At 45.9% G+C, this 16,920-nt stretch overlaps 1 protein-coding gene across 1 annotated transcript in view; it reads right to left on the reverse strand.

Annotated features, from left to right (window-relative positions):
• Samd4b (sterile alpha motif domain containing 4B) overlaps positions 1-16,920 on the reverse strand; it is a 41,082-nt gene that overhangs the window by 12,000 nt on the left and 12,162 nt on the right. The window contains exons 2-3 of the mRNA XM_046440050.2: positions 14,398-14,800; positions 3,700-4,170 (exon numbers count right to left, since the gene is read on the reverse strand). Of these exons, the coding sequence (XP_046296006.1) occupies positions 3,700-4,170; positions 14,398-14,593 (667 nt within the window). The 5' untranslated portion in view covers positions 14,594-14,800. The remainder of the gene's footprint in view (positions 1-3,699; positions 4,171-14,397; positions 14,801-16,920) is intronic.

Below are 16,920 nucleotides of genomic sequence, written 5' to 3' on the forward strand. Positions count from 1 at the left end.
AAAGGCTGGGGTTCTTGCCAGTGTTCCACTGACACCCAGTCCAGGAAGGAGGGCCAACCTGGTTGGTGCAGGACCCAAAGCACCTTCTGTCACTATCTGGGACAATACTGATGCTCATAGCCAGGAAGTCACCTGAGGGAGTGGGCAGTTCACGGGCTAACCCTTAAGGCCAACTCAACCTGTCCCTGACAAAGACCTCTGGGATCTTCTACTTAGGGTTTCCTCCAAGTCTCCAGACTCCTTTGGCCTTAGTTTCTGCTCCACTTGGGACTTCTAAAGAAAAATGGCACACTTTGGGCCTGGGGGGTTGGAGAATCTCAATAGAGGCCTTTGTGGCTGTCTTGGTGTCTCTAGCCTCCTCCTTCCTCTCTTCTCAGCCAAGAAGGGGGCAGGCGAGGCTGAGAGGGCAGGAAATTATTCTGATTGGCATGACATGTAGTTCCTGAGGAACCCTGCTTGGCCCTGCATTGGGGTGGAGGCTGGCCACAGCATGAGAATTATAAAAACAGGAATGCTGGCCAGAGATCCGGGGCCTCATACTCTCCAAGAAACCCTGGTTTGTCCTTGGCAGCGCCCCAAACCCACCCTGCCTGCCCTCCCAAGCCAATCCTTGCTTCCTACTCAAAAATATTTTAATGGTTTCCTGTTTCCTGCAACTGCCTGAAATCCAAAAGCTTGGTCTTGTCCCCCTGCAAGACTGTGGCCCTAAGACCTAAGTTCAAATCTTGACTCTGCCACTTTTGAACTGTGTGCTCTTCGGCAGATCACTTCATTCACCCCTCTGCCTCCATTTCCACACAAAGTCCATAGCACAATGATAGGCACATGGTAAACATAAGTATCTACTACTGCTATTACTAATGTAAATTCATCACAGCCATACTTGCCATATGCTGTCCCCTCTGTCACTCCTGTGCCTTTGATTCATGCTGTGCCCTCTGTGTGGAATGCCCAATTTTTTTCTCTTTTGGTTCAAGCCCCTATTCCAACACTAGTCTTTAAAGTTGCTGGGGAGTTGGGGTTGGGGATGTAGCTCAGTGGCTGAGCATTTGCCTAACATGTGCAAGGTCCTAGATTTGACCCTCAGTACTGCCAAAGGGAAAAACAGAACCAAAAACCTGCACAGATGTGGAGAGGTTACCCTGCATGGGTGACCTATGAGGTCTGAGCATAGATCTCCAAGAGGGTCACTTCTAGGTGAAGGAAACATAAGACAGTAATTCAGAGTATAAGCTCTGGAGCCAGATTGCCTACATTTAATTTCTAGGTATACCATCTTGGGCAAGTGACTTCACTGACTCAGCCAAGTTTCTGAGTTTACAGATCTAGAGTTCTTAGAACAGCTCCAAGCAGTTGTGTATGTTTGTTTATACATATGTATATGTGTGTGTGTGTGTGTGTGTATAAACTGTATATAAAACTGTATTTATTTTTTGCACTGGGGGGATTGAACCCAGAGGTGCTTTACTACCAGTCCTTTTTATTTTAAGACAAAAGTCTTGCAAAGTTGCTTAGAGCCTTGCTAAGTTGCTGAGGCTGGCTTGCAATTTACCATCTTTCTGCCTCAGCTTCACAAGTCTCTGGGATTACAGGTATACATTACTATGCCTGGCAGCGACCAACATTTTTAAACCAGAATTATCATTATTAATATATTCTCCCAACAGGGATCCAGGAACTATGGTGCTCTAAGACTGGAAAAGGAGGTCCAAGGCATCTCAGGTTGCCAGAATTCCCTGGAAATGCCCTCCTATCTTTCTCTCTTCCCAGGTTGTTACAAGTTCCTAGGCAGGCTGACCAAGACATCAACATTAACTGTGGGGAAAATAGCCTGGGCGGGGGGTAACTGATGTGCACATGGTACCAGAGAACTGGACACTCCTGGGATTACAGGATTCGTCCCCTCTCTACTGACACTTGTGACATTCCACAGCAGCTCTAACCAGTGCCTGCTGAAGGGGGCTGGCCACCCTGAGGTTTAGTCATGGTCCCTTGCCTCAACTAGGATCATGTCATGTCACCATGACTTAGAAAAGCCACCCTACCCTCTCTTACCCTGTTCATTTCGACCAACATTTCAAAAAGGCACTGCCACGCCACCTCCCCCTGCTCACCCAGCCTCCAGGGCGCTTATTAAGAGAGACTTTCAAGCCCACTTAGTTGGCAGGACAGCACAGTGGTCAGAGGCCGGCTCTGGCATCAGAATGGTTGGGTGTGAACCTTGGCCAGTTCCACCACTTGTTCTATGTGCGACCTTGAATATGTGACTTTGCTTTTTTGAGTTCCAGTGTCCTCATCTGTTGAATGGGACTAATGATATGACTGTCATGAGGATTAAATGAGATCATATCTGAAACAGTGTTTATTCAAAGAATGCCCAGGAAATAAAATTGACCAAATTATATTATGTGCATGTACCAGTATGTCACAATGAATTCCAGTACTGTGTATAATTATGCACACACACGCAAAAAAGAGTACCTAGCACAGTCAGTGCTCAAAAACATTACCTAGTATTACTAATGCCTTGCAGCAGGAATATGTCTCTTTTCGTGTGGTACTGGGGTGAACAAGGGGTGCTTTCCCCGTCACCACCTTTTTATTTTATTTTTTGCAGTCCTGCAAATCCAGAGGCACTATACCACTGAGTCCCATCTGCAGCCCTTTTTATTTTTTGAAACATGGTCTCATTAAGTTGTTGAGGCTGGCCTCAAATTTGTGATTTTGCCTCACAAATTTTACAGGCACATGCCATCATGCCTGGCTCCCATCTCCCACCTTTTAAACTTTGAGATAGGGTCTTTCTAAATTGCTGAAATGGCCTTGAGATTGCAATCCTCCTACCTCGGTGTCCCAAATAGCTGAGATTATAGGCATGTGCCACCACAAGTGGGAGTTATATCTTACATTAACAAACAAACAAACACAAAAGATATCTAAGAAGAAAGACTGTAAGCAAGACTGTAAGCTAAAGGTAGCTCACTGCAGCCAGTGAGCTAGAAGGGACCTCAGAAGATGGTGTCTACTCCTCTTCCAGGGGGTCACAAATTCAAGGTGGCAGAGGCCAGGTACCAGAAATGCTCAAAGATGGTTTGGGTCAGTCAGAGGTAGGCTGCAGCACATGGCAGAGTTTAAAGCAGGTGGCTGATATTCAGTTTCCTCTCCTATTATTGCTGCTGCTGAGAATACAGGCCTTGAGCTGCCAGATCTTTGGACTTCTCAAGAGAAGTTGGAAATTCGATTTTAAGGGGAAAAATCTAATATCACTAAATTAATAAATTAAGCAAATTTTATGTTTTGAACTGAGGACTGGGGATTGAACCCAAGGTGCTTTACCTCTGAGCTACATTCCCATATTTTTTTTCTTTTTTAAAAATTCTAAAACAGGGTCTTGCTAAATTGCTGAGTCTGACTTTGAACCTATGATCTTCCTGCCTCAGTCTCCTAAGTCACTGGGATTGTAGGCATGAACCACCATGTCCAGCCTCACTAAATTTATGTAAAAACACAAAACCAAAGTGTGGATTCAGTGATATGTCTGTAGGTCCAATTTGGCTCTGGGAGTGCAAGTTCCCAACCTTTGTACTACTTAAAAAAGCTGAGGCCCAGAGAAGTTATGGGAGTCCCAAGGCCACAGAATGAGTAAAGAGAGCCCAGTCTGGCCATTTTCAGGCATGGCCTCCTGCAATACCCCCTCACCTGTATTTGCATTGCTCCCAATACTGTTGATGGCTGGCGGCACCGAGGTGGATGGGTGGAAGGGCACATGTCCATTTTCCCGGGGTGGCTTGTCCTGCCAGCCTGGCCCTGCCTCTCCAGGGCCCAGCTCTGCAGTCCCCCCCCACTCATCTGAGCCCTGGCGTGAGTGGTAGGAGGGTTCTGGCCGGGTACGGAAGCCACTAGCCAGCCGCTCTTCCAGGTGGCTCAGCCAGAGGGCCAGCGCATTGCGGTCCTCCAGTGTGGTGGCTGGGTGGATGAGGGCATAGGAGAGCAGCTGGCGGCTCTCCTCGATGAAGGCATTGCTCTCAATCGAGTAAGCCAGCACTTTCTGCAGTAGCCTCATGTACTCCGACTTGGCCTCCGTGTTGCCTGGTTGAAGCAGAGGGAGGTGGGACAGCAGGAGGGACACCACCTTCTCTTTGGACTCCTGCTGCCACTGGCTGACGATGGCTACAGAGGGGATAAGAAGAAATGTCAGGAGAGTCTGGGTGGAAACAACTACAAACCCAAGAATCCACTGTCTACTCCCTCAGTTCTAATCTCCTCCTCTCCTTTCTCTGTTCATGCTTGACCTTGTCTCTCATGTCTGAGTCACACACACATACATACAGATTGATTGATCTTCCTAAACTTCACTAGGATGTCATGTTCCTCACCAGGAGTTTTACAATGGCACCCTGCACCAAGACTTACAGCCCAATATCACCTTCATTTCCCAGGGCACTCCCCATCTATTCCTCCAGATGAAGACTCAGCTAGAGCATATTCCCATCTTCTCTGGGGCTCTCTAAACCCTACATTCATCCAACCTTCCGCAATCAGGCTGAGATTTGAGGCTTTAGCCTGCAGCAACCTCTTTCCTTCTGCCCAAATTCTATATCTTCTTCTTCTTCTCTTTAATGACACAAATAAATAAATAAAATAATATGGAGCACTTCAAGATTTTGGAATTGCTCTTGAGTGGGTCTCAGACTAATTTTCTGTATTGTTCCAATTTTAGCTTAGTTCTGTTAAAGTGAACACTAAATTTGATGTCTTTTAGAATGCCTAAACCTATCCTCCTCCAGGAAGATTCCCCTGGCTCCTCTGTGCCAGGGTCATCTTGACCTCTCCTTTCATTTCATATCTGAGAACCTGAGTAATGAGCCAAGGTTTCCCCATCACCCAGAAAGGAGCACCCTAAGAATAAGGCCCCAGGCTGGCAGCATAAAGGAGACTTTGGGAAGGACCCACTGCAGGTCTGACTGTCCCCCTCAAAAACCTTGTTACTCTGTGATTAGCTAAACAAAGTAGAGGATGGAGATGACGCTGAAAAAGGACAAAGAACACCAATACTTGGAAAGAAGAGATAGTGTTCAAGGATCAAGGCCAACTCACTCTTGGGCAACTGGGTTCACACCTGTAGTCAAGATGATGATTCACAGGATGATGAGAAATGTGCTAAAGGTAGGATCCTGGAAGGAGGCAAAGAAGCTGGCGCTAAGTGGACAAAACTAAGACCCCCAAAGAGTGGATAATGAAAATGAACAGGTAGAGATATGGCTCATGTCACTTCACTGCTCATCAACCATGTAACTTTGGGAAATAGCAGCCCCTTTCCTGAGCTCTGCTTTGTCTTTAGAGGGGAACTCAGAATTATTCCTGCCTGGTATGGCTGCTAGGAATTGAGACCACAGAATAAACTAAGTCCTTGGGAAATATTTTTTTTTTTTTTAACTACTGTTATAATTTGGTTCTGGAATGTCCCCCTAAAGGTTCATGTGTTAAAGGCTTGGTACCCAATGTAGCAATGTCCACAGGTAAGGTTCCTGGGAAATGATTAAAGTCATGAGAATTCTGACCTCTGATGGGGTTCACAGCAGAGGGCACTATTAGGTGGTGGTGGGAACTTCAGGAGGTGGGGTCTAGTTGGAAAACGTAGATCACTGGGAACTAGTCTGGAAGGGTATATCTTGCCCCAGGCCCTTCTCTCTCTCACTTCCCCTCTACCGTGGGCAAGCAGTTTTACTCTACCATGTCCTCTCTGCCATGATACTCTGCCTCATCACAAGCCCATAGCATAATGGAGCCAGATAATCATAAACTAAAACCTCTCAACCTGTGAGCCAAAATAAATATTTTTTTCCTCTAAGTTGATTTTCTCAGGCACCTTGTCACAGCATCAGAAAAACTAGCACAATTAGTATTATGGGTAGTATACTTTACAATGGCTCCTTCCTTTTAATACATGGATTGTAAAAGCACAATCCAATCTTCTATCTTAGGAAACAGAGAAGCTGGGAATAGGCATGCATAAGGAAACCTAGGCATCCAAGGGTCTTTCAATGCAAGTTTCTTAAGCCTTAAGATTCCAAGACTGCCAGGTGCTTTGGCTTACGCCTGTAATCCCAGCAATTCAGGAGTCTGAGGCAGGAGGATTGCAAGTTCAAGGCCAGTCTTGTCGTCTTAGTAAGACCCTGTTTCAAAATAAAAAATATAAAGGGCTGGAGAAGTAGCTCAGTGGTTAAAGCACTCCTGGGTTCAATACCTAGTATGGAGGGAAGAAAAAATCCAAAGGCCTCTTCTTTCTTCTGCCCGTAATGCAGGATATATACTTGGTTCCTTGCATAGAAATTTGAAAAGTGTCGCTTCTGCAACCCTCTTTCTTAATGAATTGCTTAGAAATCTGTGGCCTGGAATTCCCATTAACTTCTAATTCTATTTAAATCTGTAACCCAAGGAAAATGAAACACTCAATTCCCAATTCCTGGCTATGTAAATCGTGCATTTTCTTGGCCTGGCTCTCTTTGCTCCAAGCTTCCTAGAGAAACCCTGTTAAAGTACCCAGAAATTCATCCATTTATTCATTTAAGGTCAACTCATGCTATGGCCATAGCACTACCCCAAATTAATAACAGAATTAATACTATCACCATTAAAAATACGGTAATAACAATGGATAACATTTATTGAACATTTGCCATGTTGCCACTATATGAACAGTATGACTGGCTTTCATCCCCTCCTTTGTCCTGTTTTAGCATTCCCATCTTCCAGATAAATAACATTTGGGAAGGTGAATTCACTTCCCCCAAGTGACAAAGCTAGTGAGTGACAATACCATGATCTGAACCCAGTTCTATTCTATCTGCCTCTGGAATTGAGAAGAATTTTCACTACAACCTATTTCTCTGATGTGGACTCTCCCTTCTTCCCCTTCCTTTCCCTGGCTGGCTTTCCAGATTCCCATCAGTAACTGCCACTCAAAGTTAGGAAATTGCATCCCCTCTATCTTCATTTGAACCAGCGCCCCATGACCACAAGACTGTCTCCCCAGGCTACCTCCACATTTAAAGATCATTCCAAGATGGGACAGGCCTTCCTAAAGTTAGGGAATCTAGTCTTTCCTGCTCTCCCACCTCGATCTGGCACTCACTGGGTCACATGATAATGAACTTCTCTAGCACCCACCCTTCCCTGATATAGTCCCTAGCTTTGGGTTCTTATTTATTTATTTTGGTACTAAGGATTGAACCCAGGGGTGCTTAATCACTGAGCAACATCCCCAGCTCTTTATTTAGAGACAGGGTCTCACTGAGTTGCTAAGTGCCTTGCTAAGTTGCCGAGGCTGGTTTTGAACTTGTGATTCTCCTGCCTCAGCCTCCTGAACCGCTGAGATTACACGTGTGTACCACTGCGCCTGGCAAGTTTTCAGTTCTGGATAAGAAATATAGTGCATAATAATAGGGACAAAGTAAAGAATTTGCATCCTAATCGCAGCATGCAGCAATGTTGCCTGGACAATATGCTTCCTCTCTGTAAAACAGGGATGACAGGACTACTGAGAAGATTCAGGGAGGTGATGCATATAAAGCATCTGAAAGAGTCTGCCCATAGTAAACTCTCAGGATGTGGCTCAGTGATGGGTGTTTTTCTCCCTTCTCCACCAGCACAGTCCCTTCATCCCTACCCTGACATTCTCAATTGCTGTTGTTTGGGCCTTACAGGGTAGCCAGAGGCATCTGGGACAGAGAGGCCTTGTCTAGTCCCTCCCCCACCCCAGAGTACTGCCAGGACCCCAGGGCTAAGGGACACAGCTTCTCCTCTGGTACTGCCAGGGGACGTGACAGAACAGCCCTAAGGGTTGGGTTCAATGAAAGACCTTGTTCTACTGCCCAGAAAGGGGAGAGTGGTTTTGGACGAATGGAAGCTGACCCTGAGGAAATGTGTGTTCATGTGTCTGAGTGGTGGTGGTGGTGGTGGTGGTAAGGGCGGGCCTCCCATGACTGGGAAGCATCAATGAGTACTGGAACTAGTCCAAGGAATTTGTGCAGCCTCAGGCCCCTTGGGGTGAGCCCAGCTGAGGCTGCAGATGACGGGTGGGGATGGAACCTCTAGTTTCCTGCCCAGATCAGAAAAGTCTGGCCCCAAGTACAGGCACATCAGGGGCCCAATGAATACCTGCCCAATTGAACCCAGATGGTCCGGGAAGGTATGATATTTCCGTGTGTATAATGTGCCCTCGCTAGGCTCCCCCAACCTCATGTTACCTAGCAGAGCATACTGAATGAAAACACATATTCAAAAGGCAAACTTGTCTGGGTTCAAAATCCAGCTATAACTCCAAGACCTAAGTCAACACCACTGTGAGCCAGTCCTTTTACCTCTCTGAGCCTTGGTCTCTTTTGTCAAATGGGGTTTATAAAAGCCCTTGTTGCCAAGCGCAGTAGCGTTATGCCAACAGCTGTAATCCCAGCAGTTAAGGAGGCTGAGTTAGAGGATCGCAAGTTCAAGGCTAGCCTCAGCAAAAGCAAGGCGTTAAGCAACTCAGTGAGACTCTGTCTCTAAATAAAATACAAAACAGGGCTGGGCATGAGGCTCAGAGGTCAAGTGCCCCTGAGTTCAATCCCCGGTACCACCTACCCCTCAAAAAAGCCCTTGTCACTTGGTTATAAAACAAAGGAAACAATCATGCAAAGCACCTGGCATGTGTGATGCTCAGTACATTTGACTATTACTGTCACTGCTCCTGGTTGGAGATCTAGAACCATGTTGTTTCAGGGCTGGGGAGAAGTTCATTTAGGAAAGCACATCTGGGACTCCCCGTAAGATTCCTAATAGGGGTGGGGAATTTCATACAGTTATTTACCAAAAACAGACAGATCTCTGGTTCCTTGGAGCTAGAGGCACAACAAGCAGTGATGAAATTCTGGAGGTGGGTGGATGGGGGAGGGGGCTGGGGAATGCCATGACGCCAAGAGCTGCTTCTCACCAAGCTGCAAATCTGGACTCCACAGGCATGGAGAGAGCAAGAGAGGCTGTGTATGAGTGCCTGCCTTGGCACGGTGGCCACAGGGCAGGTCTGGCCAGGTGACCAGAGCTAAGTAGGTCATAACCCTGGGTCCTGGCAAATCACAGGAGCCAAATATATCTTTTGAGAACTGCTGTAAGAGCCAAACCATTTTTATGTGCTGGGCTGTCGCAACCATTTTGGAAGCCTCAGGCACCAGTCAGAGGGGCTAGGGTTTGGCTCCAAACATCACCCTAGCTCACAAAGATATGAGGGAGGGCCAAGGGGCTCACATTTTTGTTTGATGAACTATGTCAGTAGAGTCTGAAAGGGGAGGGTGGAGGCATCAGGACTGAGCCAGTCTGGTGACTCACTTGTCATGGCCCCTCCTGACCTCAGTTTCCCCACCCAGACCCAGGGAGCCAAGGAGGAGGAGCTTAAACCTGCTGGATTTGGGAACTGACTCAGAAGAGATGAGGTGGGAAGAAAGGCAGGAAATGTGGCCCAGGATGCTACAGAATTAGGACGGAAGGGGAAATTCAACTCCCCTGGCCCCCATTCCCCACCATCCTCCTGTCCATGAGACTTCCCTTCTAGTCCAAGGCAGCATCAGGGAAAGGAGAGTGCCAAGATTACTGTTGTAGTTCCAAACAGAAGGGAATACAGGAGAAGGAACAAGGATGATGATGAGGGGACACCTGGGTCCTTCCCCCTCTTCCAGAGCTCTGGAGTATTACTTTTCCTGAATATTGCCTCAGGTCCTGTTTCTACGAAACCAGCGTGGGGTGCTGGAGATAGATGACTTCCATATATCCTCCTTGTCCCTAGGGGGAGAGCCTAGGCTATACCCCCCACCCCAACTTTCAACAGGTCACATTCCTTACCACATTCTTAGGCTCACCTAGAATCAGCATCAGCAAGTGTCAAATCGTTCTCCATTGGGTCAAACATGAGTCACCTAGGGAGCTTTAAATCTCTAAGGGTAGGACCTATGCCTCACATTATTTTTAGGAAGTTTCTGGGGGACTGTGACCTGAAGCCAGGACTGGGACACTTTCTTATGTTGGTTTCTCTGTGCTCCCTGCCCTATCTGTGGACGAGATAGGCATGTAGGCAGCTCTGACCCAAACCCAGGGACTCCCTGGAGAACTGAAGGAAGAGGTAGGGTTCATCAGGTGGGACAGAGACAAAACCAAGAAAAAAGCAAGAGATCTACACCTTATTCTTCAGGCCTCCTGCTCTGAAGGGAGCTGAAGAGCTACGGAAGGGCTTTAGTCCCTGTAATGGGCAGCTCTTAATTGGAGACTAGTGGGCCAAATGAACTCAGGATTTGGTTAGTGGGGTATGTGTGCACTTCTCTGAGAAAGCGAGGGTCCATCCAGTAAAATTTGGCAGGGGGCAGTGCTGCAGACTGAATCCAGGGCCTTGCACATGCTAGATGAGTGCTCTATTACTGAGCTATATCTCCAGTCTGCATTAAATAATAAGAACTATTGCTCTAGGGCTGGGGTTGTAGCTCAGTAGTAGAGCGCTCACCTAGCATGCGTGAGGCACTGGGTTTGATCCTTAGCACTGCATAAAAATAAAATAAAGATATTGTGTCCACTTATAACTAAAAAATAAATGTTAAAAAAAAAAAAGAACTATTGCTCTAGAATGTACTGGCTCCCAAAGAAAGTAGTATGCTTGGCTATGTTCTGCCAACTTTGACACTTTTTTTCAAGCCTAAAGACGTACCTCAAAAGTACTTAGAACAACCCCTTCATTGACTAGATAAGGATCCTCAGACTCAAGAGCAGTATGAGTTTATGGTAGAGCTGGATCTAGAACTTTGATGTGTTATGCTTTATAACAAGTTCAATCACCCAGCAGGGCATCATCTCCCATAGTGACTGGTCATCAGAAAAATTTGAGTATTTTTCCCCACGACCATCCTCTCAGGGTGCTCATTTAGTGAGTCTGGGGGGACAGTGAGGGCCAGGAATCTGAATTTTAAGTTACTGCCCATCCTGGGGGATTCTGATGATGATGCAAGTTGGAAACCCAAGTGAATGGAAAGGCCAATAATGAACAGAGGAAAAGAAATAAGGGAGGAGCAATTTCTCCCAAGAGACAAATAAGGTCACGCTCTACTCCCATCCTGGTGGGCTTTCTCCCTTTCTTCGAAACAAGGTAGGCAGAACTGCAGCCAAACATACTACTTTCTTTGGGGGCCCCCAAACCTTCTTTTAGATTAACAGTCCTTTTTAAAAAAAATTTTTTTTAAGTTATAGACAGACACAACACCTTTATTTTATGTGGTGCTGAGGATCGAACCCAGCGCCTTCCACATGCGAGGCGAGCACTCTACCACTGAGCTATAACCTCAGCCCCAGAATAACAGTTCTTAATATTTTAATGCAGGAAGGAAAGAAGCAAGCAAACCAGTCAGTGAGCACATCAAGATTGGAGTAGAGCTTGATTTGATAGAGAAACGATCACAGGTAATTTCTTTCCTTTCCCTCTCTTCCCTCCTGTAGGTTTTCATTACTCCCCTAACCATGTAAGTATCAGCTTGTTATAAAAATTCTTACTGGGCAGGGATAGTGGCTCAGTGGCAGAGCACTTGCCTTGCCCATGTGAGGCACTGGGTTCAATCCTCAGCACCACATAAAAATAAATAAACAAAATAAAGATAAAACAAAACAAAATTCTTACCACCTGATATGGGGATATAGAGAAAGGCCTTGATTCATGTACTTGTCATTCAATTTATTGCCCAGCAGTTCTCAGCCCTGACAAGCCATTAATAACAAGGCATATAAGTATGTGCTGAATATGGAATGGTATGAAATTATTCTGATAAGTGAACAAAGCAAACTGGTTAATACACATATCTGGCTATATCTGTTTAAACAACTTTTTAAAAAAATTTCTTTTTTTTTGTAGTTGTAGACGGACAGACTGCCTTTATTTTATTTGTCTTTTTTTACATGGTGCTGAGGATTGAACCCGGTGCATCACACATGCTAGGCAAGTGCTCTGCCCCAGCCTTTAAAACACCTTAAAGCAAGAAGGAGAATAAGTTTGTAGCTATACATGCACAGAATCCATCTCATAAAACATAATACAAGAAGGTGGGAACATGGGAGTCTGAAAAGAAGACCTCACTTTTCATCTTCTGCATGGTTTGACTTTTACTACAAGTTCTGAAAACAAAAGCAAAGACTGAAAATGCTCTTGAATATATCAATAGCAATAAGCACCACTAGCAGTTCTGATACGCAGACAAAAATTGGTACCCAAAAATTATCCAACTGCCTTCATGGATGAAATGGTAGAAGGTTATGTGACAAAGCTGTATAAGACACTAGCCTGTCCCCAAAAAGCCCCCATGCTGACAACAGGGTCTTAGCACAAACTCCTGCCCCTGGTGCTAAAGAGGGGAGCCCTCCCTAGTAGGGAGGCTGAGTCTTGTGCCTGCTGCAGCTGAGCTGGGTTCTTGCTGCTCTGTCTGCCAGTCTGGGAATTAGGCTGATATGGCTCCTGGTCTAAGTAACTGCCTTCCCCTATAACCACTGCACTTCTGTGACTTACACATAAAAATGCAATAAGAAATAAAGCTCACTGGGCTGGGGCTGGGGCTAAATGGTAGAGCACTTGCTTAGCACATGTAAGGCACTGGGTTTGATACACAGCACGACATAAAAATGAATAAATAAAATAAAAGTATTGTGTCTATCCACAACTAAATATATTTTTTTAAAAAAAAAAAGAAAGAAAGAAAGAAAAAGAAAAGAAAGAAAAAAGAAAGAAAGCTGACTATTGCTAAGATGGGTGGGCCTGGGGAACCAAGGGAGGCCAGGCAGCTCGGTGCTCTCCAAACTCCAATATTAGAAGCCCATGCTGGTTTCCTCACCTTTAAACTCGGGATAATAATAGTACCTACAAGACTGGTTGTGAGGACCAACTGAATTACTGACAATAAAAACAACAGCTGACTGTCACTGAGTGTTTACCACATGCCAGGCAGTGTTCTAAGAGCTCTACACGTGTTACTCACTGACTCCTCAAAAGTATTCTAAAAGGTCAATATAAGTATAATTTTGACTTTAAGATGACAGAATTGAGGCATGGAGAGGTTAAATTACTTGGTTACATGGCAAGTGAAAACTGTAATTTAAACCTAGACAATGAGAATTGAGAGCCACCAGAGAACACTGCTTTCCAAGTTAATAAATAGAAAGTAAAGGGTACTTGGGGACAACCCTTTCAAGACCCCTCCCTTGTGGGACCTTTGCTTCCTTACTGTTTCAAAAATAAATTCTATTACTTTGCTCTAAATAAATTTAAAAATGGCACCTCCTTGATGTATACTCAAAAAAAAAAAAAAAGAGTCCTTAACTTGTAAGGGTTCAATGTCAACTATGATTGTGAAGAAGGTGGGATGAGTGAGGATGACTAATTAGGACAAACTGCATGGAGCCCCCTGTCCCCCTCCTAGCTAACTTTTGGGTATCCACTGCCCTCCCTCTTCTCCGGCCTCCATCTCTCACTGGTCAGTGGTGTCAGCAGCTCTCTCTTCAGCCCTTTGGAGGCCCAGAAGGTTAGAAAGGCTTTAGCAGTGGTACTTGAGGTTGTTCTCTGGCCTTACTCCTATCTATGACTGGGGGCCTAGGGACTGGTTCTAGAGAAGCCTGGCTCTCTTATCCCAACGCCAACGTCTTAAGACATGGAGTGCCTCTCTCCAGGAAGCTTAAGGATTGGAAATACAGAACTGTATCTAAATTCCAAACTCTCTTGAAGCTATTTATGTCTTAAGTCCAACCTACCCTTGGGGATAAAAAAATAGTGTAGATGACTTACGAATTCTGGAAGAGTTCTAAAATTCCCTCTCAGAGTTGTTGTTTTGAGGACGGGGGAACTGGCGATTGAACCCTCTATCACTAAGCAACATCCCCAGCTCTTATTATTTTGAGACAGGGTCTTGCTAAGTTTCCCAGGCTGGCCTCTAGCTTGTGAACCTCCCGCCTCAGTCTCTGGAGCCACTGGGATTATAGGTGCCATCATACCCAGCTTGATGTCCTGGAGCTTGAAAAATAAATTATTGCTCACTTTCTATCCCTCTTTTCATAGGTAATGACTTTAGTCTGTTCCTTTCAGCTGCCCACACAAGCAACCCTACACGATTCTTTCTCGGTTAGGGGTTTGCCACCCCATTGAGAGTCTCCCATTCCACCCTGAGGATATCTGGCAAAAAAGCCCCAGGAGAGCCAAGATGAAGGCTTGGGAGGACAGAGACTTCCCAACTCCCAAAAGCACAGAACACAAATTTCTTAGCACCATTACTGACTGGCCTTCTTGGGCATCTGACATCCACTCCAGGTCACCCTCCTAATTCACTCCCATCTCTAGGGGCAGAGACTCACCAGCACTGTTGGCCTCCGACTCCAGCAGGTGGATGTCATTGCAGTCCGCCAGCGAGTGCTCCAGGCAGAGCTGCAGGAAGCGGGCTTGGGTACGGGTGACCCGCTTCAGAAGCGACAACAGGGCCACTGTCTGCTCACACTCATTCCAGCCCTTGAACCAGCCAGCGAGGATGCCCACCTGGTCTCGGAACATCATGGTGCCAGGCCTGGGGCCAGGGTGGGGGGGACGGCGGTGGCAAGGGCCAGCGCCGTCACATGGTCTCGGCTCTGGGCTCCTGTTAGCTCTCCCCTGAGGGCCAGGGCTTGAGGACGTTCCCTGGCGTGGTGGCAATGGGTGGTTAGGGGAGGAGGGAGCCTGCTCACATGGGGGCAGGTCTTGGTCCAGCCACGCCTCTCCAGGCTCCTGGAAAAGGAAGCAAAGGGATCAGAGAGAGCGAAGGGGCCAAAGCTGTCCAGGAGAGTGTGGGCTGAGGAGGTACAGAGTCCCATGCCTTCCTCTTTCAGAGTACTTGTTCGGAGGAAAAAGATGAAGCCAACTTCAGATACTAAACCAACTTCCTATCAATCTCCAGGTCCAGAGAAAAGGCACTGGCACTCACAGACCCCCGCCCCCCCCAGACACTAAGGAGAAGATGCTACCCCTCATACCGGGTTGCCAGAGGGCCAAAGGAGGTGGAGTTAAAGCAGAAAGTAAGTTGGGAAGATTTTTCAGAAAAGGAAAATAAGACAAGCTTCACATTATCGGGAAAGATCTGAATTAATGGAACATGACAAAGAAGACATGGGACTCTGAGCACATCTCCTAACCTCGCTGGTCATTGACTCCTTCCCTCTGAGAGCTGGAACCAGTGACTACTCACATGCTGGAAGGACCCTAAGGGCTCCATAATTACTTTAAGCCAAAACTTACAAGGCTTGGTCAGGGGTGAACATGGGATGGTGACCCCATGGAGATCTCAGGAATACAGACAGCTATTTAGTCCCTAACTGGCTGGGTACAAGTCAGCCCTTGGACATGGGCAAGAACAGTCTTTTTCAAAGATTATCAACAGGCTGAGGAAATCTCACCCTCTTCAACCCAGCTTTCCTACTCTGGAAAACATACATATCTGATCTCTAAGATACTACCTATCTCTATACAAGGTAAATTCCTCCCAGAACTCTTCTTCATTCCTCTGAAGTTTGCTTCAGACTCAAGTTCTCTAGGTTGGAAAGTCCTCTTGACTTCTAGAACACCAGCCTGCCATCCAAACCCCTGAGAGCCAAGAGTACACCAACCAGAGAGGAAGAGGAGAAATCAAAATTCAAAGACTCCCAAACAAAAAGAATCCAAATTTCTCTCTTAGGCAGGAACTACACAGAGGTTGTTTCATCTGGGCAACCAACAGGCTTACCTTTCAGTTGATGATTTCTGGACACTCATTCTGAAGCCCTTTTCTTTCTATTTTTTTTTTAGTTGTTGATGGACCTTTATTTATTTTTTAAATTTATTTGTATGTGGTGCTGAGAATCAAACCCCGTGCCTCATGCATGCTAGGCAAGCACACTACCACTAAGCCACAACCTCAACCCCTCTGAACCCTTTTTCTAAGTTGACTTGAGCTCCAGGTCTCCAATCAATATCTCCCCCATCTGTCTCTCTCACAACCAAAGTCCTTGGCACCATCACCAAACCACATTCAGCTCCACAATCCTCTGGCTGCCAAAGGACAGAGTTTCCCTGGACTGAGAACTGTACACAAAGACCCACTGAACCTGTTGGGCGCAGGTCTTAGGGAGCTACTCCCATCCCCACGAAGTTCTGTCTTTGCTGAGGAGAGCTGTGAAGTACATCTGGCAACAACTGACTTGCCTCACAGATCCCCTGCAGAACCCCCAAACAGAGCAAAGTAGCATAGCTGTCAATACCTCTAATATAAGAAGCAGAAAAAGGTGTGAGAAGATGAAACCTTGCTCCAAGTCAAAAAGCCTTCCCAAATCTTTTTAAAAGCAAAATAAGAAGTTGCCTCCCTGGCTTACAATTCTCCAATGGCTTCCCATTGCACTTAAACTAAATGCAAAAAGGCCCTCCTGAGGACTCCTGTGGCCTTTCCAACTTTATCCTGTACCAAGTTCCTTCTTGTTCACTGCACTTCTCTTCCCGTAGCTCCTATTTGTTACTCAGGTCTCCGTTCATTCTGTCATTTCCTGAGACAGCTTCTCTAACAATCCAATCTAAGGAGACCTTCCCCGGTGACTATTTTGTATTGTTTTATTTCTTTTATATAACTCAAATACCACCTGATTTATGTTGTTTCTTTCTTCCCACCAAAATGCAAGCTATACAGACAGTCAGATCCTAGAATGGTACTTGACACACAGATGTTTGATATTTGTTAAATAAATGAATGAATATATGAAAAAAGTGAGTGGGGAAGCCACAGTGGGATTTCTACAGCCCTGAAGGAAAAGAAGGTAGAAGAAATGGTCCATTGGATGGTCCAACCTGAGGGGAAGGGGAGATTCAAAAATCAGAAACTCTGG

This window comes from Marmota monax, unplaced genomic scaffold, assembly GCF_021218885.2.
Source record: "Marmota monax isolate L192 unplaced genomic scaffold, Marmota_monax_Labrador192_F-V1.1 WCK01_AAM20220418_F8-fsc00228, whole genome shotgun sequence".
Lineage (NCBI taxonomy): Eukaryota > Metazoa > Chordata > Mammalia > Rodentia > Sciuridae > Marmota > Marmota monax.